The sequence below is a fragment of the Brachyistius frenatus genome, unplaced genomic scaffold (assembly GCF_029030835.1).
Source record: "Brachyistius frenatus isolate BFR_SWC_R1_liver_20210118 unplaced genomic scaffold, ASM2903083v1 Contig_2, whole genome shotgun sequence".
Taxonomy (NCBI): Eukaryota; Metazoa; Chordata; class Actinopteri; family Embiotocidae; genus Brachyistius; species Brachyistius frenatus.
In genome coordinates, this window is record NW_027210601.1 from 488,657 (window position 1) to 513,658 (window position 25,002).

The 25,002-nt window shown below is 42.8% G+C and overlaps 3 protein-coding genes across 4 annotated transcripts; 2 read left to right on the top strand and 1 right to left on the bottom strand.

The window, feature by feature from the left end:
- The first annotated feature begins 2,960 nt into the window (after positions 1–2,960).
- cldn35 (claudin 35) lies at positions 2,961–4,446 on the top strand. Its single transcript, XM_069692105.1, has one exon. The coding sequence runs from the start codon at positions 3,620–3,622 to the stop codon at positions 4,307–4,309; it is 690 nt and encodes a 229-aa protein (XP_069548206.1). The 5' UTR covers positions 2,961–3,619; the 3' UTR covers positions 4,310–4,446.
- Positions 4,447–4,798: 352 nt separating this feature from the next.
- Positions 4,799–6,825, bottom strand: airim (AFG2 interacting ribosome maturation factor). The gene is made up of 4 exons (XM_069699835.1): positions 6,389–6,825; positions 5,965–6,144; positions 5,743–5,861; positions 4,799–5,212 (listed from the first exon to the last, which is right to left on the bottom strand). The coding sequence occupies exons 1-4, from the start codon at positions 6,694–6,696 to the stop codon at positions 5,172–5,174; spliced, it is 648 nt and encodes a 215-aa protein (XP_069555936.1). The 5' UTR covers positions 6,697–6,825; the 3' UTR covers positions 4,799–5,171.
- A 147-nt stretch (positions 6,826–6,972) lies between these two features.
- cdca8 (cell division cycle associated 8) lies at positions 6,973–11,655 on the top strand. Of its 2 annotated transcripts, none has more exons than XM_069692081.1 (11): positions 6,973–7,040; positions 7,337–7,429; positions 7,740–7,868; positions 8,190–8,239; positions 8,331–8,409; positions 8,516–8,583; positions 8,718–8,800; positions 8,906–9,004; positions 9,566–9,695; positions 10,020–10,106; positions 10,263–11,655. In XM_069692081.1, the coding sequence occupies exons 2-11, from the start codon at positions 7,339–7,341 to the stop codon at positions 10,296–10,298; spliced, it is 852 nt and encodes a 283-aa protein (XP_069548182.1). In that variant the 5' UTR covers positions 6,973–7,040; positions 7,337–7,338; the 3' UTR covers positions 10,299–11,655. The 2 variants fall into 2 exon arrangements, with proteins under 2 accessions (XP_069548182.1, XP_069548191.1); XM_069692090.1 differs by having other exon boundaries at positions 8,334–8,409.
- Positions 11,656–25,002: the final 13,347 nt, after the last annotated feature.

The window sequence follows — 25,002 nt, forward strand, 5'->3', positions numbered from 1 at the left end:
GTGGCATCGGAGGAGCAGGATTACCTCTTTTTAACCTTTTTAAAAAAAAAAAAATACAAACCTCCATAGTTCTTTCTGTGCCCCAATAGAACGAGAGCATGAATTATTTTTTAATTCCTCTCACTTTGATATATTGTTATATCTTGACGGATTTGTAATTTGACATTGTGTATTGTGTATTTTAATTTGATTTTGTTAATCCCTCCTTGGTTTCTTTTTTCTTTTTTTTGGGGTTTGTTATAGCTCTGCTCTGTTTATTTTATTTTCTGCTAGTGGTCTCTGCAACTGTGTGTGATTGTCCAATAGCAATAGAACCGCAGAATTGGAAAGTTCCAATCCCGTGAATGGACTGTTCCAGTTCTGTGAATGAACGGAACCCTTTCTGATTGGTTGCGAGAGGACGGGAGCAGAGGGCCATTCACTTCCTGTTATTGCTATTATGTGACATGTTCAAAAAACTTTTTTTTTTTTTTTTTTTTTTTTTTTTTTTAGCCTGCAGGGAATTCTTGTGTTAATGTGCAAAGTAATAAATTGGTATTTTATGCCTATAAAGTAGCTGCGTGTTCTCGTCATTGACACTTGGTATATTTATACTCCTGTAAAGGCGCTCTGATATATACGGTATCACCGCTAAACACCAAAGGCCTTAAGTGCATTTATTTAGTCACTAGATGGCATTATTTATCAAAATAAATGGGATTACTACAACTACAAACAGTACAACAATAATTTCCTCATCTAAGAACAGCTGAATATACTGAGGCTCACTTTCCTCATAGACCTGCTTTTTTTTGTAGATTCTGTCAAAAGCTCCTAATTCATACAAAAGGCATTCAAATTTTTACAGACAATAAATGGCCCTCAGGATATTGTGGTTCTAGTACAAATAGATGTGTATTGTGTGCTGTAGTGTTGAGCCTATTGCTTAATATACCTGATAACCGCTGGAGCAGCTTGACCTGTAAATGTTGTACATCTGTTTAGCACCTTTAAGGCAGGGAAAAAGAGGCCAAATAAGAAGAGATGTGCTCTTTGTGCCTTAATATTCAATATCTTCCGGGTGTTTCCGGGGTAACCGAAGTCGATTGCATTCGTAAGTTGTCTTCTTACATTTGCCATCAGTCCATGAACTCGCAGGTGTTTCGGTCTGAAAAAAAATTTGCAGAAAAGATTTGAGTGTTGTTGTGTTTTTTTGCTGTGTTCTTTGATGTTCACATCCTGTGTTAAGTAGGAAACGCAGGGGCGCTGCTCTGTGTGCGCGCTCAGGTAAACGAGGTAGTAGTCGGTTTACTTCTCTGGGATGAAAATCAAAATGAACGAAAAATGAATCGGGCTCTGAACTGGTTACCCACAAATTCTTTTTTTTTTTTTTTTTTTTCCCCCCATGTCGGGTGAAGTGTTGTCAAAGTCAGCAAAAAACGCAATCATCCTGCTGTGTGCCAAAAATATGAAGATGAACACTTTTAATTGAAAACCTTAGAAATCAAAGTGTAGAGTAATTCCGCTGCAACCCTGCAAAATGTTTCTGCAGGGATGCAAACACACACACAAACACACAAACAAACACAAACGCACGACCGTTCATCCATTCTCACTGCCATCATTGGTATGTGTCACCTTCTCTTTGTGTATCATCCCCTCTCCTCTCGTTTCCTGTGTCCTGGCTGGTTGTCATGACCACCGTTACCAAGGAGAGGGGAGGCTACAGAAGAAAGGAAACCTGAACCCACAGATCTTGATGCCACCATATTTAATTCATCAGCACAATGGCCCACTAAGGTTCAGTGCAGGGGGAGCGAGAGCGGTCGGGAGAAAGAAAATAAGTGATGGAGACAGAGCTGCTGTCAGACCCTTCTGTTGTTACACACCATGTTTTCCTCCTCTGGCTGCGTTTTCAGCAATAAATTCAAACCAACCCATATAAATAACAATGTTGTGTTGAATTGAATGGAAACATTTAAACCAAAAACCCAATAAACTCCTAGAAGTCAGGGTTTTGTAATGACCTCGTTAAGCTTTCATCATATTAAAAAGAAGAGTAACTTTTTTTGTGTGTGTGTGTTAACATGCGATTTGTATATATTTTTTTCCTTTTGTCTTTTTCGCCATTGTGGCCGCTGTCATTGTCGGAGGAAAGAAAACTTTGCGGCCCCTTTGTGAAGCCGCTTTCTCCCTCTCACAGACAAAAAGGGGCAAAGGGAAAGCTCATTTTTGTGAAAGTTCCTTTAAAATGCACGCAGGTTTGAGTGTAATCCCTGTTGTAGAGCACTCCCCCCCCCCCCATGTTGTCTTTGTGTTAACTGATCCACCTACAGACACCAACTCCATCCATCCCTCCCTCCGTTTGTTGTCTCACCCCTAATCCCTCCCTCCTGCACTGCTTTTTTTTTTTTTTTTTTTTGTCTTCCTGGGGTTCAGTGTTGCTCTCTGCAGGTTTGACAGTGGCGGTTCTGAGATGGGAGGGGAGTGAACTGATGATCTACTTCCCCAGAAGACTCGCCTATGCGGCCCCTGATTTGTTATTTATGCCCTCTTTGGTACCGGATTTGACCCATTTGGTGCTGCGTCGCACGGCAAAGGAAGCGGCCGCGGGGAGGGTGAAGCCGAGCGGCAGCTGAAGTCTGAAGTGGCCTCGTCGAGGCTTGGACCCCTGCTGCCGTTTTATTGTCCGACAGGGAGACACTTCAGCCGGCGACAGCAGTGGCGTCTGATGATGAGCTCTGCTGGCTGTTTTCTTCTGTAAACCTGTTTTTTTTTGGGGGGGGGGGGGAAAAAAAACCAACCAAAAACCCTGTCGCCTGTTGAGTTTGATGAACCTCTTTCAACGGGTTAGGGTTCATTTTCTGCTCTTCTCTCCGGATGCTTGTTTAACACACATCATACAGACTAAACGCCGGAGTTCCTTCGACCAGGAGGTAAAAAAAAAAAAAGCTTCTTCGTTTTGTGTAATCGAGCATCAGTATTTTCAGCCCTGCTGTGACTGGATCCACTCGCAGCAGCATCAGTGGCCTTGAATCCAAGTATCAGGTTATATCAGTGTGATCCATCTCCGTAAAGCTACACCGAACCAGGTGAGTGACACTGACATAAACAGCAGCTGAACAGTCAGTCTCCTGGTTTTGAACCGGACTTGAAGGAAGAGAGAACCACTTAAAAAAAAAAACCAAAGCCTGGCAGAGATCCATCCGTTGTCCCGGGCTCGGACTGCGAGGCCCGATCGATCCCGCGTCCGCTGGCTGCCACAGGTGGCTGCGCACCTATTGGCTACTCAATAATGCAATGACTCAAATTCAGGAATGAAAAGGAGGAGAAAGTGTGTGAGCGTTTGATCCCTCAAAAAAAAAAAAAAAAGCTGGATGTGTGTCGGGAGAAAGCGATTACTGGCGGATAGTTGAGGACACGTGGAAGTGGGAAAAGCTGGGAGCAGATGTTGAAAAGGAAAAGGAAAAAGAGAAGAACAAAGTGACATTAGGGCAACGACCATAGGAAGCTCGCCCAGGCACGAAAAGGACACTAGAGCGCATCAGAAATAAGAGATTGCCAAAAAAAAAAAAAAAAAAAAGACAGAAAGTTGTAAACAACCCGGAGGAAGCTGTGAGTCCGAAGCAGTGTTGTCATCATGGTGAACACTGGCATGCAGCTGATCAGCTTCACCTGCGCGGTGACCGGCTGGATCATGGCGATCGCCGTCACGGCCCTGCCTCAGTGGAAGGTCTCGGCCTTCATCGGCAGCAACATCCTGACCTCCGAGATCAAGTGGGAGGGCATCTGGATGAACTGCATCTACCAGACCACGGGCCACATGCAGTGCAAGACGTACGACTCCATGCTGGCTCTGCCTCCGGACATCCAGGCGGCCCGCGCCCTCATGTGTCTGGCCATCTTCATGGGCTGGCTCTCCTGCACCGTGTCCTGCTGCGGCATGAAGTGCACCACCTGCGCCGGGGACGACCGGCGGGCCAAGGCGGGCATCGCGCTCTCGGGCGGGGTTCTCTTCATCCTGACGGGCCTGTGCGTGTTGATCCCCGTCTCCTGGACTGCCAACACCGTCATCCAGGACTTCTACAACCCCAACGTCCCCATGATGCACAAGAGAGAGCTGGGGCAGGCGATTTATCTGGGCTGGGCGTCTGCTGTCATTCTAATGATCAGCGGAGCCGTGTTGAGCAGCACCTGCCCCCTCATGGAGAGGGGCGGCCGGTACCGCAGGGGCTACATAGGCCGGAGCTTTGCTAATTCACCTGCTTCAGCACCGGATCACCCGAAACCCATCACTTCTAATAATCTACCGCTGAAGGAGTACGTGTAGGGGGAAGACCAGGTGGGTGGAGAGAAGGGCAAAGTCTTTCCTACATTTAACCCGTCTCAAGTTTCAAGTCTGGGAATTTTAAGCTATAAATCGAAATCTATATATTTATTAATATATCCAACATATATTTTGCTTATTTTGTATATCTCTTTGTCATGTTTGTCTTTGGTATTTAAAAAAACAAAACAAAAAACGTCACGTTTGTTTGAACGTTTGCTGCACTGTGACTTATAGTAGTGCCTGAAGAAAGCCTATTGCCTTACTGTCACGTCAACACCAGCATTCATAAAAACGTAGGACTTATGATGGCTTCTATGATGGCGTGTGTGTGTGTGTGTAGATTGCAGTGATTTCACCAGTTCTCCTCTGACAAAGTCTCTCGATGGGTCACATAGCGCCTTGGCTGAGTTTGTATACATTAAAATTGTGAAATAAAATAAGATGTTCGGTAAAGTGTGATTTAAAAACGACATCGGACCCGTCTTCCTCTTTGTGTGTGCTGGATTTTATATTTATTCTGGGTCACTTTGACCATCACAGGCAACAAAAGTAGGCAAAATGCAAACATTTTCATTGCATCGAGATTTCAGTATGAAATGATGCCACGGTCTTTTGATATGTGGAAGTTCTCCTCTTCAGCTACAGTCTGGTGAAGGCAGATAGTTCCCATCCAGGAACAGATCTGTCGGAAGTTCAGCTCACGGAATAAAAATCCAGTCCTCACTCCTTCATCCAGGTGGTTCCCCGAGTTGCATGTGTGTATGTTTAGTCAGTTCACTTTTAAGTGTCTCTGCTCCCAGTCTTCTCAGACTCCTCATAGAAACCCAGTCAGATTTACGATTACGAGTGTCTTCCACTGTCCTCACTGAGACTCCATAAAGAAGGACACTTTGCAAAGTGTATCTGAAAGAAGACAGAAGTAATACGTTTACCTGCAGATATTTAGCATCTCTGACACTGCTGGACGATGAAAATTACACTCAGCCGTGGATGTATCTGAGCACTGGGCAAACATTCTTGTTATTTTTAAATTATACGTATCCTGCCGCCGAAGCTGTGTCCCTTTATCAGTCATTATAAGTAATATAAAAATAATATTTGAAGGCATTCTGACTGGGAAAAGTCTTAGTTTAAAGTCATGACATAATTTTTTCAAACACCTAAACTCCATATTGATGATATTTATGCTTTTGTCTGAAGACTCCTGCCCCACAAACGGTATCTTTACATGACTTCACACAGCTCTGTCTGGTATCTACGGCAATACAAAAAAAAAGTCTACAAAAAACAATATGGGAGGGAGGACACAGGAAGATACCTCGTCAGTATGTGTTTCTATTTTTAGAGAACGAACCCTTCACGTACGATAAATTAGTCACAGTTTGAACAGGGCAATTTTACAGTGAAGTCAGCATTTATCTCAGACATTTTACCTGTGATGTGACCTTCAGCGCTGCCAGACTCCAAAGATTTCCATCTATTGGGGGCAGATTCCAGAAGCGACAGGTCGTCTGCTCTCAGCGTCTGAAGCAGAGTTTTCCTCCGCAGGAATCTGGACACGTGTTAAGGAGAAAAAAAAGAAAGACCCGAGCGTAACACACACACACACACACACACACACACACACACACACAGACCTGAACTGAAAGGATTACTGTTGCCTGTAGTGACGCTCGGCGTCCTGAAGCCACTCCAGCATGTCGGCGACTGACGGGGTGGTGGCCGATCGCTCGGTTACGGCAAGCAGATCCATGATGTCTGCGTTCTGCTCGTACAGCTGGAGGACGGCAGAGACCTGGTTACCGATGGCATCTCTGACGGACTGCAGAGAGGACCTGAGGCGTAGAGGGGAGGGAGAGGTGAGACGGATGCATTTCTGACAGCTAAACATGTGTTGTAACAGCAGTAATAGCATCTGAATTGGCAGGTTGAAAGAGGGGTCAGAGGAGGCCCCCCCCCCCCCATTATATTTGCCCAGGGTCCCTCTAGCAGGTTGAGTCGGCCCTGGTTGCTTTTCTAATCAAGTCACATTATGTAAAACATTCGTGCAGTCTTTTAGTCTTAATTTGGGCGACTTACATCTTCTCATTGAGTTTGCCCAGCACTATATCCGTGGCTTGTAGGAGCTTGAAACGCAGCCGATCCTCCAGGTCGGGGAAGTCTCTCAGCGGTGTACTGGAGATCCGGACGTTGGACAGCGCTCTCAACTGCTCGGCCAAATTCCCGAGAGACACCATGAGAGGGCTGCACTCTGTCAACACACCCTCCCATACTTTCTGATTGCTTTCAAGACTCACGAAGCTTCTCCTCAGCGCCTGATGAAGCGAGGTTATTCCAGGTTTGGACATTTCACGTGGCGATTTTAAGATGTAAAAATACATCAACATGAATACACGTTTCTATTGTTTTCGTAGTTTTTTTTTTTTTTTTTTTTAGCGTAAATGTAATACCACTTCTATAACCATTTCAAAATAAGTCTCTTCGCTGTTACGATCATCACATTTCGACCATGTTGCCCGAGCGCATTTCCGCTTTCCTAATGTAAACACTGACGTTTGGTGCTCTGATAGGTCGAGAACCATTTTCTTGTGACGCGGAGCAAGTACGCGTCCTAATTGGCTGAATTGGGGTGACGGACCCTCCCCGCGCGGAAATTTGAAAACAAACGGCTTCGTGAATAGAGGAAGAGACGAGAGGACGAGAAGACGAGAGAAAAAAAAAACACAACCAGGTACTGTAATTCGTTATGAAATATGTTTATTCCAAAAATAAAACTATTTATTTGAAGAGCTTTATTAAACGGGTAGTCGTGTAAGCGGAACTTACTAACTAACAAGCATTGACGTCATCGCTGACTGTTAGCTTGCTAACGTTAGCTTCACGCCACATGTCGACAGCTTCTTTCTTTTTGTTTTTTAACTGCAGATTTTTTTTTGTTTTGTTTTGTTTAAATCATACACGTCGTGCCGTCATGATGCGTACGTTTCAAGTTGTCCGTCTGGTTTAAACGTATGAATCTGCACGCAGACATGGCTCCCAGGAAGAGAACCACCAAACAGAAGAAGAACGACCCCAAGGTGGCGAAGCTGGAAGCTTTTCTGGAGGATTTCGACAGCGAGGGTGATTATTGCTGCTGTTGTTTTATATTCTACGTATTGGCACTAAAACGCTGCCGAAAGATTGGCACCAGGCGGAAGCACAGCCCTGTGGGGAAAACAAAAAACGACGTGGACATAAAGAGAGAGAAATATGATGTTTCCATCCGTTTCATCGAGCTGTTTTTATATATACAAAATGATTGTAATCAACTCAAATTGTCGTGATCAGGTGATTATGTAATAGTTGTGACAGGCCAGCTGTTCAATCTATATCTCTGCATTATCAACAACAAGCCTTCTTCTTCTTGTTGTTGTTGTTGTTGTTTTCACAGTGAGGACCAGAGTGGGGCAGATGAACGAGAAAATGAACCAGCTCATGAAAGATATCGACAACAGCTACGAGATGGCAGTTATTAAACTCCCCCGGGCTGTCAGGCAAATGAACTGGCTGGAGTTTTTCAGTAAGTTCCCACAAACCCCATCTCGCATCAATCTTGTGAAGCACAAATAATAACGCCTTCGTGCCGCAGAGTTCAGTGCTCGTCACATAAAAACATGATTGCAGATGTTTTTTTTTTTTTTTAATGAGCAGAACATTTGTGTATTTCAGTCTCGAATGAATTTCATTACTCCTTTGGCACGTTGTATGTGTTTCCAAAAAAACCCAACACTCACTTGCATCATTACCAGTGAAACAAACGATCTGCGCTGGTGCTCTGCATATTGCGCCGCGTGTATCTCGTCCTTTTAAAAAGAAAAGCATTTACTCCCTCTTTCTGCAGAGTCTGTAGATTCTGAGGTACTCGGTTCTTCGGAGGTGAACAATGCAAAGGTGAGTTGACGTCGAGTTTATGTCGCACGTGGGCCCCCGCACTCCCGTTAAACACCTCGAGTCACCTGTTGCTTCGCGGCCGTCTTGTCAGCAGAGAGAAGAGGAGGCTGCTATCGTTCAAAGCATCGTGGCCGAGGACCACGCCGCACTTCTCAAAGCAGTCATGAAGAGTACGTCCCCAACCGGCTTCTTGCGGTTTCTTTTTTCGACAGCCTCCGCGCTTTCCGGAGGCAAAGCACTATTTTCTGATTCCGTTTGTTTTTGTCCAACCCGCAGCGTCCAATAAAAAAAGTGGAGCCGCGTCCAGTTCACAGGACGAAAACACTCCGAGCACGACGAAGAGGGTAATGACTGATTTTCATTGAGTCTCACACACGCACACACACACACACACGCACACACCGCGTCTACGCGTACTGCGTGCTTCATCTCGTACGTCAGCCGCTGCAGGTCTCCATAAAGTGTTTTCCTGATTCAGGGGAGAGCCACCAAAAAGCCCCCGACGACGTCGAAAAGAGCAAAGGCGCAGACGGTCGGCAAGCTGAGCACCGCCATCAGACAGTAAGTCCGTTCTTTTTCTTTTCTGTTTTCTGACGTTTCAGCGGCCCGGCCCGGCGACGCTAAGGCGCCCCCTCTCTCTCTCTCTCTCTCTCTGTCTGGATTCAGGTCGACCAGGAAGCCTCTGGTCACTCCTGCCAGGAGCATGATGGACTCTTCTTTGATGATGGGGTCCACTCCTCTCATCACCCCACGCTTCGACCCGAGGTAAGCCTCACAATCGAAGCTGCTCTGTGTCACATACAAGCACTCATCCCCTTATTGCTGCTTCAGAGGACGTCTGTACATTTATGAGTTAAATCGGCTGTGTGTTATGGTTATGTAGCTCATCCTCGTGCTCAGTGAAAGACACTGCTCAAAGTGCGGGAGGGCTGGGCAATACATCCCAAAAATACAGATCGCGACATCAGACGAGATAACATCTTTAATTTTGGATATCGTGATATTCAGGTGTCGTCTATTTTGTTTTTAAGGTTGTATTACAGTAGTTTTATGTAATTTTCGGTATCTTCCGGACTGTTGTAGCTGCTCTATTATTTGTTTTTACACTCTTAGTCATTATATATCCACATCACTGACGTCAATCTCATTGTGTAAATATTTTGGCAACGTGCCAGTCGTCATCCCTGTAGTTTTTTTTTTTTTTTTTGCTCTATTGGCATCGAGGTACTTGGTCAAGAATATATCGATGCATCATTTTGTCCATATTATCCAGTCCTTCAGCGAGGAGGCGTCTTGTTGCTCACAGTTCAGGCTTTATGTCCTCAGGCTTCCTAAGACCCCCGCTGTGAGAATTCCCCGCCACAAAGAGAGGGTCTACAGCATCTCGGTCAACGGCTCTCCCATTGCAGCGGGAAACGAGGACATCGTCATCAACGTTCCCATCGGCAACGGAGAGGTGAGCTCACGGTCAGCTGGGCTCAGAGCTCTGGAACCCACTGATCAGTATTTTGACTATTAAAAGAGGACATTGAAGAGAAGAAGACCACTTAATATTCAGGGAGCGAGTACAACAAAATTGACTGGGAGAGATTCACCTAAAGGTGCCTTCATTCGTCCCTGGGATGTTCCAGCACCGTGTCGACTACGTGTTAGTTTGCATTTATGTTGCGATGACCTCGGTATTTAATTTGAGGACTTGACGCCTTCCGAGTCCTGAATTTGTCGAACAAACCTCTGGATCAGGTGAATTTACCAACTGTCTTGTAACTTGTTGATCCAGAGTATTCAGCTGCTGGCCAGTCAGATGGACTCGGTGGACCTGTCACAGCTGGACGAGAACGCCCTGAGGAGCATTCGGCAGCTGCAGGTACATTAATCTCCTCTGTAGGACAACATTTCTGTCGTATCACTGTGTTCCTGTTTTACTACAGGATTTTTTTTATTCAAGCCATCGCTGTGAAATATTTACATACGCTTTGATTCTCATCTTTGTTTTTTGTTTTATTTTTCTTCTTCCCGACAGAATCGCTTAAAGACGTTGTGTGGGACATCAGAGTGAAATGAACGTCTGCTGCCTTTTCCGACAAAAAAAAAAAAAAAAAAAAAGACTTTATCTGCTTTTTTTAAATACTTTATTGTTTATGTTTTTAGTCACTGGTCATGAATAGAAACAAACTTCATGATACAACTGAAAATGTCTTCCTCACTCTATAAATGTTTTCATAGAGCCTTTGATTTTATAGGCAGTCCGATTTTCCCCCTTTTTTATATTAAATGACATATGATTGGATTCTCCAAACATGTGCGAGTTTGTCTGCATCATTTATCTCTCCCAATAATTTCCAGACAGTGACTCATGCCTGCCTTCTTGGTTGCTCCTAAAATAACTTTTTTTTTATCGGCCCTCACGTTGTCCATTTCCATGCGTCGGGTTACCTCAATATAGCACCATAATGGCTGAGGTCATTTAAAGCCTGACATTTTCATGGACTCTCCAAACATCATTCCAATATTTTCTCATTTTTAGACATTCCCAGACTACATGTGTGATCTACAGCTTATCACGCCAACCTCCAGCACCACGTGTAGATGAAAATCTGCTTCTAGTTTTTGAGAGTAATGGAACATCTGACAATATTTTTCTGACAAAATTCCCTCGGAGCTGTTGATTGTTGTACTTTGCATATATTCTACCAGTCATCTTTAGATATTTCTGTTTTGATTTGAAGTTATTTATCTCTGCTGTACAGTGTTAGAGGTTTCTTTATTCAACACCAAACCCTGTTGGAATAATGTTCTTGGATGTGTTTTTCTGGGTCACAATGATGTGATTCACAGGAGGCATGTTTTATCTCCTCAAAAGGATTTTTGACCTGTAAAGAAGAAGAAAGATCTTCAAGTCTATAATTGATCTTTTACATTTTGAATTTTGTATGTTTTTCTCCTGTAAATTATCCCGTGTTCCCACAGTTTAAACGTATGCTTGAGCGTTGCCGTCTCTTTTCTTCAATTTTCTTGAACATTTTCTCTATTTGCAATACGGCCATCCCTCCACATTTAATTCAATATCTTTCCATCTTGTATCAGACCAGTGAACCAAAGGTCGGGCCTGTGCGGGATTATAATATTCTTTAGGATTTGGTGAAGCTACGGCTCGCTTATCTTTGGGCAGTTGTAAATTGATGTAGTTAATCCTCAGCTCGTCTCTTCTCCAAATAAACGGAGATTTTTCTCCACAAACTAATACGCCACAAGCAGAGATTAAAACGGAGAACACGATATCACATTCATTGTAAAGATTTATTGTTCTTTGGCTTAAGTCTGATGCATTTAAAGTGCTGACCATTTTTTTTGTACATAAATTGATAAATTATCTTGACTGCACCTTTTAAGTTTCATATGATATGGTTTTTGAGTGTATATATTATATATGTGCTGTAATCAAGTTCATTGGAATAAGTATTTTTTTCTTGGAATTAAAAGTCTTTTATCAAACTGTACCTTTACATAGTGACCGGTAGGTGGCAGCATTTCACCATAGATGTTTCGGTTTGTCAGGAATTCGAACCGCCTCTGCTGTTCTTGTTTCTTATAGAAATATGGAAAGCTGCAGGTGTCAAAGTCGCAGCAGTCTTGTGATGCGTTGCTCTGTTAAGCATTATTTATGAAAGTATTGACGGGTAAATTACATTTCTCAGTATTTCAAGCGTCACTCGCTGCAAGTTTTGCTACCAAAGCTGTCCGCAAGTGTCCTCGATAAGCAACCAAACTCCAGGCTTTTGCTTGTGCAAGAAGTTCCTCTGCCCTTTGGCGACTTTGTTTACACAGAGGGATATTAGTGAGTCACGTGACCCACTGTTGGCAGGAAGTGGCAGCCTGTCCCGCTTGCTGGCACAGGACCTTGCACTCTGACCTTCGGGGGACATCATAACGCTGCCAATTAGAGGCTTGTTAAGGTTCGTTAGGCCTGATGAGCTCGTTAGGGTTTCCACCTGGGACGGTGGACGGGGTCGGTCGGGGCCTCACCTCGGGCCCAGACAGACAAGTGCAACTCTTTGATGCTCCCGCCGGATGATTCTCATGCATCATATGCCACCGAGTCACAGCACGGGAACCCTTTTGCCCCCGGCTCAAACCGGGCCTGGTCCCGTCCATCTGTATCCGTCTTCTGCGCTTCGTCATCTGCTGTCTCTCGCTGTGCAAACTGTGCAGCAGAGGTAGAAAACCAAACTCCGGATCCCCACAAACGACAGATGTTGCGGTCAGCGGTGCGTGCAGATCAGCTCCCTCGTTAGCGGAGCACCGAGCCCTCACGCACCTGCTCTGCATATCGTAGAATTTTCCTACTTTTGCTTCTGAATGGATTGGATCCTCTTTTTTTTTTTTTTTTTTTTATATTCTCTAGGTGGGTGGAAAATTGCCATTTTGCACGGATGGCTTGGTTTTCAGTAAGCACGCAGGCAGCGGCGCAGTGACAGGTGCGGTATGGATGGGGCGGATTTTGAGGTCACAGAGCAACACTGCAACATAAATCATCCGCTGAGATGTTCGGGATGGGGGATTTGGGAGGGTGGGGGGGGGGGGGGGGGGGGACCGGGACCTGGGACTGGAACCTGAGATTGTGGGAGGGTGAGAGGGAGACGGTACAGAGACGCTTCGACACGGCAAGAAACTCTGTGCGGCTTTATATTCACCTGCTTTAAAGCAATCCGGAGAAAGTTAATAGTCCTGTGAGAACAATTATAACTTTTCAGTTCACTTTCACAGGTCGGTTCACTCGTTAAATCCATTTCCAGGCACAGCAAAGTAGTTCGGACAAACTGCATGCTACATATCAAATGACCCAATGAACGTTTAGCAGCTTCCTTCGCCTGTCCTTTTGTTCCTTTGTTCCACCGTAAGCCCCACCCACCCACATCAGTCCCATCCTTCAACCCCAGCCCCGCCCACATAACCTCCCCTTTCCATACAATCTCCCTCATTTTGTATTCCTCAACTCTGTTATCATTAACATGTGTCTGACACATGAAAGTGGCATATCCCTCAACAAAGTTCCCTCCCTGAACTGCTGGAGCCGTTGCTTAATTGAGCCCCCAGACCTTGGGAAAGTGCCAAATTTCCCACAAAGACAAATGAACCTGGCAGAGGCATGTTCTCCTAGCGAGATTTATTCTCTGGTGTGTCGAGGCCTCCTGTAAATTCCATCCATCAAGTGCCCCGCTAATCGATTTATTCACGTGCCCACACCTCCGTCAGCCACCGCCTTTCATACCGAGCCAGACGGGTGTCGCGACTCACCCTTTTGCTAAGTTGGTTTGTCAGCGCGGAAAAAAAAAAAAAAAAAAAACCACGTCACTGAATGCTTTGTTTTGTCTGCTTTAGTGATGGAGAGTTACGAGGACGCAAGCTGATGGTAAAGTGAAGTGGCAGACGGGAGGAAGAGGTAAATGGGACTTAACAGCCCCCACATGATGCATTCTGGGCATGCGTTCGTCTGGTGGCCAGCAGGGTCCTGATGGCGTTTTGATGGGCGGCCCCTATGTCACACGGGCACCCCGGATGGGTGGGGTGGAGAGGAACATCTGCTGCCAAAAAAAAAAAAAAAAAAAAAAAAATCCTGTGGAAATTATCCCTGAAAATATCAGGATGCTCTGAGGAGAAGCAGCGAGTTAATGTCATTTGCTGATTGCAGAGACAAACTTTTGCTTGAGAGGCCTCTTGGTGGCTCTGAAATTTAGACATTTATTTGCACTGGGCACAAAAACAACACAGACATTAAATCTATTCTGTGACACAGGAATGTACTCGCATTTACTTTTATTTGCGTAATTGCCGGGCTTGTGCAGATCGTGTTGTGCACACATATCTTCCAGGCCAATACGGAAGTGGCTTGAAATGCAATACCACCTGACGGCCACTGAGGGTTGGCTCCTAAAAGCCTCTAACTACCATAGACTCAACTTTTCTCATGAAATACATAATCAATACATTTTTCTTTTATTTTTTCATTCAAATCACTCCTTGTTATTAGTTTTCTGGCAATTATTCTAAAAAATAATTTCTGAGTTAATTTAATGCGAAATATCAGTTTGCTTTCTGCGCTAACTCAGCTTCCAACGTACTTTTCAGTGCTGAAGAGTTTGAGTCAGCAGTAAAGGTGTCGGCTAAATATATTAGTTGATTTTGAATCAGTAACCTTACGTAGTTGTTATTCACCCTTTCCGGGCTATTGCGTAGTGAATTTTATTTTCTGATATTAATAGTTCGTGCCTGCATTGCAAAGTGGTACTTGAAATTTTTTTGGGGGGTAAATTGTGGTACACTTTCTGAACAGTTTGGAAACCTCTGCTGTAGCTCTGCTGTGGGAGCTAAAGCTGTTAAAGTATTTTGAGAGTCACCAGTTTATACATGATTTAACAGCGCATTGTTGGTTATTATTTTCCCAAAACTATTTAAGCAATGCGACCGGATTTAAAAAAAAAAACAACAACCAACAAGCTGTGTTTCTAATATTGTAATTCTTTTTCAGCTCTTTCTGACAGAACAGTTTAAGAGTCAAGGACACAAACTTATACTTCCCTCACAGGAGGAACCGCACTCTGGGTTTTAATGTGAAACGTACTAATAGCGGAACCCGAGATCTGTGCCTTTATTCATTCCTATGCTGCACCCGGCCTGGGCAGGTTGAAAACAAGCTTTTCTTATTTGGTTAGACAAATCTGAGATGCAAATACCAGCAAGAGTGACAGAGCAGGGATAAAATAAAGTGAATTCTCACCCCATTCATTAGCTCCTTCAAAGAAAGAAAAGGAAAATGACCATAAAATGAGTGGTGGAGCAATAGCCAGGATTGCCTTTGAGAAATAATTAAAGCCTCTTTGTAATGCTCCCCAGCCTCCAGGAAAAATCCCCGTCTTCTGTATGGTCTACAATTGATGTTTGGTTTACCAGCCCCTCTGTATAAAGCAGACCTTCAATAAACTATATCACCCTATTTGTGAGAGTAATGCAGCCCAGTGCAGTCCTCAATTAGGTATAAATGACACAGCAAATTGGAAAATTAGGAGGAGAGGGAAGGATAATTTGCTCCAAAACAGACTAAAACCAATTCATTAGGAGACCGGGAAGGAGACAAAGGGTCCATTTCTGTCCTCCAACAGAAAATCCTACTTTAAGTTCAGATGCCTTACTGTTCACCTTGTCACACACCGTGTTTGAAGGCTGATTTCATCACTTGGTGTGACTCGTATAATTTGTGGAATTACAGGTTTTACAAATGGAGGATGTGTGAGAAGGAAAGCGAACTGGATCTCCCCGGTTAATGCAAAAAAAAAAAAACAACAACCAAAAAACAACAACTTCCAATTAGCCAAATGTTAATCAAATTAGAAGTGGAGAACATCACCCAATCAAATCAGAGCAGCACAGATTGCAACATTTGAGATAATATATGATTCTCGCCTGCTATTACCAAACCAAAATCCACTACGCAAGTAAATGAGTCTGGCTCGTCTGTTGGGGAGCAATTTCAGTTGTTGCATCCAAAAAGTTGATTTAGAAACTATTGATGCAGCTTTATACCATATAATGTATGTCGAGACCACCATGTCTGTAAATGACCACTGCAGACTACTGTTTAAGTTCTAGGCATTGTTTTTGCTCCGTATTTGCTGGCGTTGCTGCAACTGTTAATCGCTCCATTGCCGCCATTGTTGGAGCTGTATCTCACAACAAACTTTCGACTTCAACGATGTCGCACTTAGCCACTCCCACTGATCACTGATTGGTCAGATTTTCAGCGTGGCCAAGCAAACCTTCACGCGAACAGGGTTTCCAGAATATAAGTGAAAACTGCAGCTGTGTGCAGTAGGCAGGCGGAGCCAGGCGAACATTTTAGGGATACAGAAATATCTCAACATCTTTTAGGCTGTTGTGTAAAATAGTGCAAATAGTTATGTTCCCCAGAAGATGAATTCTAAAAACGTAAGGGATCCTTCAACATTTCCTTTAGTGCCCCCTTGAGGGCGACGTTAACAAGCCAGAGCTACATATCTTGACAACTATTGGATGGATTCCCATGAAATTTCAATGTCATCCGGTCTGAGGCTGATGGGAATCAGACTAAGCTGTAATTTAAGTATCTTATCAACATGGTACGTAAGATGATGGACATGGTAGCATACAACCTGACAGAGCGGCTAGCGTGGATATCAACTTTCTTTGACGCACAGAGGGAAGTCCACAGACAGTTGTGAACAAAGGAGGATGGGAGACTTTGGCCTAATGCAACGTGTTGCAAACTTCCTCTTCAGAATATTTAAAGGCCTACCAAAAATAACAGTTTGAAGAAAACACAAGCAGTGCTGTCACTTCAGTTTCAATTCAAATATTTGTATCTCCTTTCTACACCTTATTATTTTTTTGAATTTGAGAGAAACACTTTGCGCGGTGTCAAACATGTAAGAAAACAAATGAAAAGCCAACCGTTTCTTTTTTACCACTGAGTTTTCGAGGCACTCAGTGGTGCATTCAGAAATAAACCATCAAAAGGAACGGAGCCGACGCTCTTTGTTAGGATGTTGTTGTTTTTTTAACTTTGATGCAGGAGAAGGTTCACAGATTTCATTCTGTTATGTCTAAAAAAAAATAAAAATCTTGTCATTTAGACCTTGATAAAGCTGTTCAGCTGTGCGGCTTTTGCTCTGTGGCATTCCTGTTAGTGGTCCCTCATGTGCGACTTTATGAGATGCACTTACAACCCATATGCCTCACCTAAACAATCATACGCGGTGCATGTTTGTCTTTAACTCTCTCCAAAGACACGTGCATTGTAAACTAGTGGCTGAAAAGTTGGTCAGCTTCAAAGACAAGCATCGTCACCACTCTGTGGTTTGTTTGCCTGCCGCATGCAGACGTTGTGAGGCTGATTGTCCTGTCCAGGTGTGTACTTCTGATTCTGGACACAAAACAATGCAGATATGACGTTAGTGGTGATTATGCTGGTGCTGCGAGACAAGTGGTTACACACACACACACACACACACACACACACACACACACACACACACACACACACACACACACACACACACACACACACACACACACACACACACACACACACACACACACACACACACACAATTGATCTTGGATCGCTTGAGAAACACCTGTCTCTCTTGGATTCACAGCAGCAGGCCTCCATGATAAAATAAGTTGGGGGATCAATTTATCTTCATTTCCAGCCTCTCTTTTTATTAGATGGGGGATGAGTGATATGATTAGGGGGTCTGCTTCAAGAGCTGCATATGGGTCCTTCACCTCCTTCCCACTTCTCAAAAACACACACACTCATAGAGCAAATTTCAGAGACGGAAATAATAGTCTGTCTTTATTAATGAATATTTCACTGACTTAAATACCTCCAATAATTCTTCACTTTCGAATAGTCTATTGAAGAGCTTGTTTCCATTGTCGGTTCAAAATAAGGAACAAATAGCCTTCAAGTAAATTTAAACCTGAACTGAAATGTTTCTATGGCAGCAGTTGACAGAAATGTGGTGTTGCGATGACGCACCGTCACCGTTGAAGGTCTGCAACTGACTGGAGTATGTTTCTCCTCTTCTTTACTAAGCTCTTACATCATTGGTTTTAGACATCCCGCTACAACATTTAACACCGGGTTGGACCATAGACTGTTTATAAAAATGGACGTGGCTCCCAGGTCTGAAAAGTAAAGCTGATGCGGAAGTGCCTTAACGTGTAATACCCCCGAGGGCCACAAGGGGCCGGCTCCAAATAAACCTCCGACTCCATAGACTCCCTCTCTTCAAAAAGAATCAACTTCTCTCATGAAATACAAAGTCCGTAATTTTTTTTCTACGAGTCATTATGTTGTCATGAAATGAATGAATTTCTTCTGATCAGTGTTCCGTCCTTCTGAAAATAATTCCATCATTAATTATATATTATTATTATTCTACCTATCGTTCCTCCCCAGCTCTTCAAAATAGGTTGCGTCTGGCTCCAAGACATCCTGATGGTGACAGCCAAAATGCCAGATCTGAGGCTTCAAAACAGCATTTCACAAGCCAGTGGGTGTGCTGCCACTCGGTCAGGACCCACCAGACTCTTACATTTATATTGTTCTAAAAAAAAAAAAATGCTTAATAGCTAGACGGATGAACTTCATTTCACCCTGAAAATCAAAGCGTGTTAGCCTACAGAAGCACACTGACGCGGGTTCCTACGAGATATTGCTGAATTTCTCTATTATCTTTGTCTAACCTGCGGAGTCATTAGAAGTTCCTCTGAACTCCGTGTTTGTTTAAGTCCCAGGAATTGGAGCGATACAACAAACTATATTTATTGCCCGTCCATACAAGATATTGCACCAGTCAAATTGCAGTTTCATCTCGCTACCAGGAAAAACAATTAATGTAGGGGGCACCGATTTTATTGATTTCTTAGTAAAACAAAATCTTAAGTTCAGTGTGACTTTATTTTAAAGATGAGCAGCGCTGCGATGAGGGAGAGAGTGCAAACTTATAAGTGGGAGATAATACAGCACCACATAAGCCATCATCTAATTCCATGTAATTAAGAGCACATTATATTTGTAGCACTAGACGGATTCACCAGAGAACATCAGATCCTTTTCATTAAACAGTCACACTCCAGAGAAAGCGATCAAAATAAAGGGAAAGCTGGAGGGATGAGGGGCTGACAAATAGCTTCAGATAACCTTTAAAAACTCCTCTTACCTCCCTTTGGAAAATACTTCTATGGTGCGGGTCTTTTTTGTCAATAAATCTCTCCCCCTGACGGGAGGAGGTGTTGAACTTCTTGACTTTTTAAGCAGAACATAGTGCACTCATCGATTCAGTCTCTATCTTCGAGAGAGGGAATGCAGCATGAGTGCGGTAATGTCAAAAGTAATTTGAATAAACAGCATCTCTCAGCTCTCTTTAAATGGTAGACGTACAAGAGCATCTATACCTGTTGACCAAAACAGCCAACGGCCATCAACAAATGCACAACCATAACACACACACACACACACACACACACACACACACACACACACACACACACACACACACACACACACACACACACACACACACACACACACACACACACACACACACACACACACACACACACACAAGTGAGTGAAAACAGATTGCTGGCCCATCAGTCTGCCGATGTGTCTCCGCGGTTTTGGAGCAGAAATCCTGAGATTGTGTCTCGGGCGAAGTGGGTAAAATGCTGACCTCGCTGTAAGCGACACCGGCGTGCTGTTAGCAGAAAACCTTGTTCCTCTGTCATGCATCACAGAGCTGTCGACCTTCAGACCCCTGCGTCTGACCAGACCGACGTGAAAAACGTGCAAAGTGTATTTAAGTGCTCGGTACTGAAAAGTCTCCGGTAACAAGTGGCCATTTCCTCTTTTTACTCCCTCTGGAAACAACACAGAATGTTAATGCACATCATGGCTGCTACAGTAAGCTGCTGAATTGGTGATTTTTTTTTTTTTTTTTTTCTCTCCTGCATAATCGGTACACCACATTATCAGTGGCATTAAATTGAGTATATTCTGCTATGTGGCCTCTTAGAAGGACAGGTACTGCTGATGGAACAGATTAAGGGAATCCTGATTTAGTGAATGGAACAAATGAATAATATGTATTCCTTTACACGACAATGTACAGCGAATGCTTAGCTCATGTTTGTGTCTCGGGAATGATTTCCCGTCTCCCGCGCGCACCTGCTGTTTCTGTAGAAACAATACGGCTGCAGTGTTTCTCCATTTGCATCATCGTGATTGGTTTCCTTTTGATACTGCAGTGGCAGGAGAGCAGATTCAGCGTTCCCCTGGCACGTCTCAGCGCGAGTCATGCTAATCTAAAGTTTCACGGTGATCATCTCAGAGCTTATTCAAACTGACTGAGCGAGGCGACGTTGTGGTTGCACCTGCCAAGAGCTTCGGTAATACAGCAGCTCAGCAGGTTTAACACAGATTATTGCCGGGATCCTGCTGAAAGACTCTTTTCTTTATTTTCCTTGTCCTCTTTTTTTTACAAGAAGTGACATTGACACGGTCTGTTACATGTAAAACAAGTTTTATATTCTCGCATCAGAACCCAAAAGGATAAAAAAAAAAAAACTCGGCAGAAAAGTACAACTTTTTTTTTCTTATATCAATTTAGCTTTTGGAAAGACAGCTTCTGCAAGAACACTGATGCAATTTAAATTGACTGAGGATAGTGTGGCGTCTCCGGTGGCTCCCGCTCATCTCGCTGCTTCAGCAACAAAATTAATACTAGAGTTTAATAAATTTTACAGCATATTGTGTGGTTTTGTCTGTTTTATAGTTGCATGCTCTCAAATACTGTAAAACTACTGTATCCTACAGTGTGAACAACAGCTAATAATTCATGCATGATGGTGAAAACATTAAGAACTAAAAGGGACCTCCACCAGGGCCCACAGTCCCTTGTTCTTTCAGATGCAAATCTACATCCACGACCACCGCATACATTATGTTTGAATATGTTTACAATTGTGTTTATGTTCAGGTTCTCTTCTATGAAACTGCTGTCCCCGAATGCTTCACAGTGACTGCTGGCTGTATTAAGTTCAAACAATGTGTATCCCAGATGATTACTGGGACCCGTGAATGTGGATTGTGCAGCCCAGTATCGCGCCAACCTGTGTGGTCAACCTGTCGGTCCACTACAGCATCCGGTGTCAGTGTCACGCTTTGCCTCACCTGGGCGTGAAAATAAATGCATGTATGACCTTTGAAGAGGGAGGTCACGTGACGAAGAATATGAAGAATTTGAAAGTCCACACAGGGAGGAGGTTGAACAAAACAAGCAGAGACCAGTGTACAAGTTCACGAGAAAACACGTCAACAAGAGTTTCTGTTAAGTAATGTAAGTAACATAACGTATTTAACGTTTGTAACAGGCGCAAATTAACTTATGTGATGTATGTAATGTTACTTATGTAAAACTACTTATTTTCACCCAAATTTTCACCATGATCTTTTCCTAAACTTTACCACTTGGTTTTTGGTGCCTAAACCTAACGCACCTTACTTATCACGCCTGAACGAGGCAAAACGTGACACTGACACGCTCTGCTGTTGTGGACTGACAGATGTATTACATACTTTGGTACGTTACAGGGTTGGATTGTGATACGGAGGAATCAAATTTCTGGAATGGCCTATGTTTTTTTTCTCTATCAAATTTTACTGCCAACTACTTGATTTGTGATTTCAGTGAAAGTGAAAAATAATAAGTCTATCCACCCTGACATTTATGATTTTAATGAATGGGTTCTTCCTTGGCCCATGCTAAACCCTTCCCCCAAGTTTCAAGAAAATCGGGCAGCAAATTTGTCTGTAATCCTGTTTACAAATAGTCAAACAAACAAACAAGCAAACAAACGCCTTCAAAAACATAACCTCCTTGGCAGAGGTAATGAAGTACACTCTTGGTTTCTTGTTTCGTGCACTTCATCTATTCACAAAAGGAGATTAGTGCTGCCATATGCCCGGTCATATGGCCTACTGCAGTGTCATATGGCCTTCTGCAAATATATTATCCAATAAATAAACCTCACCACAACATACCATGCTTCTGTCTGTTCCCTGAAACGTGTTTTTTTTTTTATTGGACAGCTGCTTTTCATTAATTAAAGCCACGTCTTATTGCCCCAACTGTGAGTCTTGTTTGCTTTTCTTTCCGGTGGGCAAAGTTCAGGATTGAATATTGGAACAATTTTCATTTTTCACTTGCTACTTCCACGTGCGGTGGAATACAGGGTGATATACTTTGCTAAAAAGACTAAGTGCGCAAAGAAAAATACAAAATTGCCAATGTATATTAACTCAGTTTAGGTGAACTCTGTAGGGTAGGAATACGACACATGAATGCAACTACAAAACATAAAGAATACATCAAACTTAATTAATTCAGAAAAATAAATGATGTGCAATAATAACACAAAAAAATGTCCTGGCTGACAATAAAAAGTCAACTGTAGGCGAGACGTGCAGACTTCACAGTTCTCGTTTGTATTACAGTACTCATGCTATTGTTATTTTAATTTGAGAAGGCTGTACCTTTTCAGGCAAAGACATTTTTCTCGGAGCCATTATAGCTTCACCTGAACGGCTTCAGCCTGGAAAAATCAAAGGCGTGAAGTTCAAAGCTCCTGATATATCTAACAACCCGCACTCGGGATCACTTGTAATGCTCATATCATCAGGTGCTGTGGTTCTGTACCAGTTCGAGTGGCACATGGAAGTTGCCTAATGTCGTTCCATATCCATAATCTCTCCATATATTAATTATGAATTATGTCTCCATATTTTGTAATTCTGTGATTCCTGATTGAAAGAACACAGTTATTTTGGTCTTCTTTGTGCATACAACGTATGCTACATGTCTGGAAGTATGATGTCTTCTAATTTGCTCTTCATGGGAGTTTTTCCTCATCCTGGTAAGAACAATTTGACATGCGATCTTGGGTGAAATTAAAAAAAAAAAAAAAAAAAAAAATACTTTTTTTTACAAAGCTTTCAACTCAAAAAGAAATAAGTGGGGATTTAGTTTTGGGTGGAAAAAGCAAGAAACATTATTACATCTTCAACCAAAGCAATGACACAAACAAAGAGAGAAGAAATGAAGAAACAAAACATGAATAAAAATAAATGCAAATAGAAAAAGAGGATGGCATTTTTATCTGGATTGACAGAAGTGAGAGCAACTGACTCTCACCCTAAGATTGGGAAGTGAGCGAGGGAAAAGTACTAAAACTGACACAGACGTTGATTTCTCCGTGACCTTGCTCGTGAATGACAGGTCGTTCCACTTGCTGCATGAAAGCACTACGTCAAAAACAGAAAAGTGAAACAAGTGAAAAGGCCAAGCTGAGAAATAAATCACTGCCATATTATCACATAACTGCTAATAAAACACAAATACAAAAAAAAAAAAGTAATTTTGGGGCGCATTCAGCTGTGCCGGCAGAAATTATTTAAACCACTTGAGGACCTGAAGTTACAGAAGAGGAATTATCTGAGAGCTGGTAGAGTATTTGTGTATTGATTTGAGGCTGAGTCCTATAGCAGTTTTAATACTGAATCGATATGTGTCAGGGCTACTGTATGTGAACAGGCACATTAAGTGACAGATGGAGGTGATGAAAGGAAATTGTTTGCTGTCAGATATGACCTTATTACCAAGCAGAGTTTAGATAGGTCAACGTGCCTGCAGGTCATGAGATAAGAGGTAATCATTAACTGCAGCATAACCCTCAAGGGATGAACACTGAAAATTTATAATAACTTAAAGTTCAGATAATACACCTTGTATTTTGCTGATTTTTGCATTTGGGTGATATAAAGTATTCTAATATTGCTTCCATGCTATTCTTTGCATCAATTTTATCATAAGAATAAAAAACAACCTCATATGATATATTCCTTACCTTGCTTTTATTCATATTTGGCTCCAATCCCCTGATATCTTGGTGGCTATATTGCACAGCTGAGTCTATCTTTGAAGCAATCAAAGGCAATAAAAGGCTTTATTTACCCTTATCTGGAGCAAAGCCCCAAAAACCTCGACACTATAACACAGATCAAGACTCTTTCAACAGACAGCGTGCAAAAAGGTTCCAGGTCCCGTCTCCTGCTGGGATTTTCTTCCTATTTTTGTTTATTAAAAAGTCGTAGTCCTTGTCACTGTGCATTGTACATTATTGCACCAGATTTCTCCGAGGGAATGATCTCCCACGAGGCCTCGAGGCTAATGGAGGGAAGGCACAGAGGAAAGGGAGGATGAATCTTCGGGGCTGCTAAATTAGGTACTGCCTTTGACCACTTAATAAAGGAAAGCAATTGCAGGCAGGCTTAGCGAAGTGAGTTTGTTTGTTCTTATTTATCAAAGAACCCCAGTCGTCCTGGACGTCTAATGCATGTTGTCGAGGACAGTTGTGAGCAAGTGCCTTCTATATTGTTGTTCCACTGACTTTCGTGTCTTTTATAGGTTCCCTCAAAGCATCTCCGTGAAATGTTTATGTTTCTCCTCTTGTACGCCTGAACTCCACTTGTTGAACAGATGGAGAATTTTTTTTTAAACTCCAAAGGGACATTCAAATACACCATCCAATTTACAGGCCCCTTTGGGATACATCTTATGTTTGTAATCTGTGAACCAGATGTAAGCATGTTTATTGTATGTTTTCATCGTGATTTTAGCGATAACATCTCTGATTTGAAATGCCTTTTAAAAGTAATAGCCTATACAGTATGTTTATAATGATGATATTAAAGCCACTATTAGTAGACTTTGTATGTTCGATTCTGCTCGACTTACTAACAGAAGTGTTAAGAGATAAATGCTAACATTAGCATGCTTGCATGCGCTGACAATGCCAAACACGCTGTAATGTTTGTCATGGTCATCATCTCAATTGAGTTGTTATCTTCTGCTAGCATCTTCCCTGCGATGAAACTTGTTGTGATTTGGTGCTATATAAAGTATGAGTTGATTGTACCAGATAAAAAGTCAGGTGATCACCAAAAGGGATCCAGTTTATAATTACACACATTTGTCTCTGAAAGCCACGAATATCAACCTTGTGGTGGCTTCAGAAGAAACATCAGGGTCACCGAAGTCAGCAGGAAACATCCGATGGGAACTGACTGGCAATGCATTCAACATTAGTTAGGATTATTGGAC

Coding starts and splice junctions, on each gene's coding strand:
- cdca8 (XM_069692081.1), top strand. CDS start 7,339: ATGGCTCCCAGGAAGAGAACCACCAAACAGAAGAAGAACGACCCCAAG. Junction 8,240..8,330: donor CGGAGGTGAACAATGCAAAG/GTGAGTTGACGT, acceptor CCGTCTTGTCAG/CAGAGAGAAGAGGAGGCTGC. Junction 8,410..8,515: donor TCTCAAAGCAGTCATGAAGA/GTACGTCCCCAA, acceptor TCCAACCCGCAG/CGTCCAATAAAAAAAGTGGA.
- cldn35 (XM_069692105.1), top strand. CDS start 3,620: ATGGTGAACACTGGCATGCAGCTGATCAGCTTCACCTGCGCGGTGACC.
- airim (XM_069699835.1), bottom strand. CDS start 6,696: ATGTTGATGTATTTTTACATCTTAAAATCGCCACGTGAAATGTCCAAA. Junction 6,145..6,388: donor GGCAAACTCAATGAGAAGAT/GTAAGTCGCCCA, acceptor TCTACGCCTCAG/GTCCTCTCTGCAGTCCGTCA. Junction 5,213..5,742: donor CGCTGAAGGTCACATCACAG/GTAAAATGTCTG, acceptor GTCTTCTTTCAG/ATACACTTTGCAAAGTGTCC.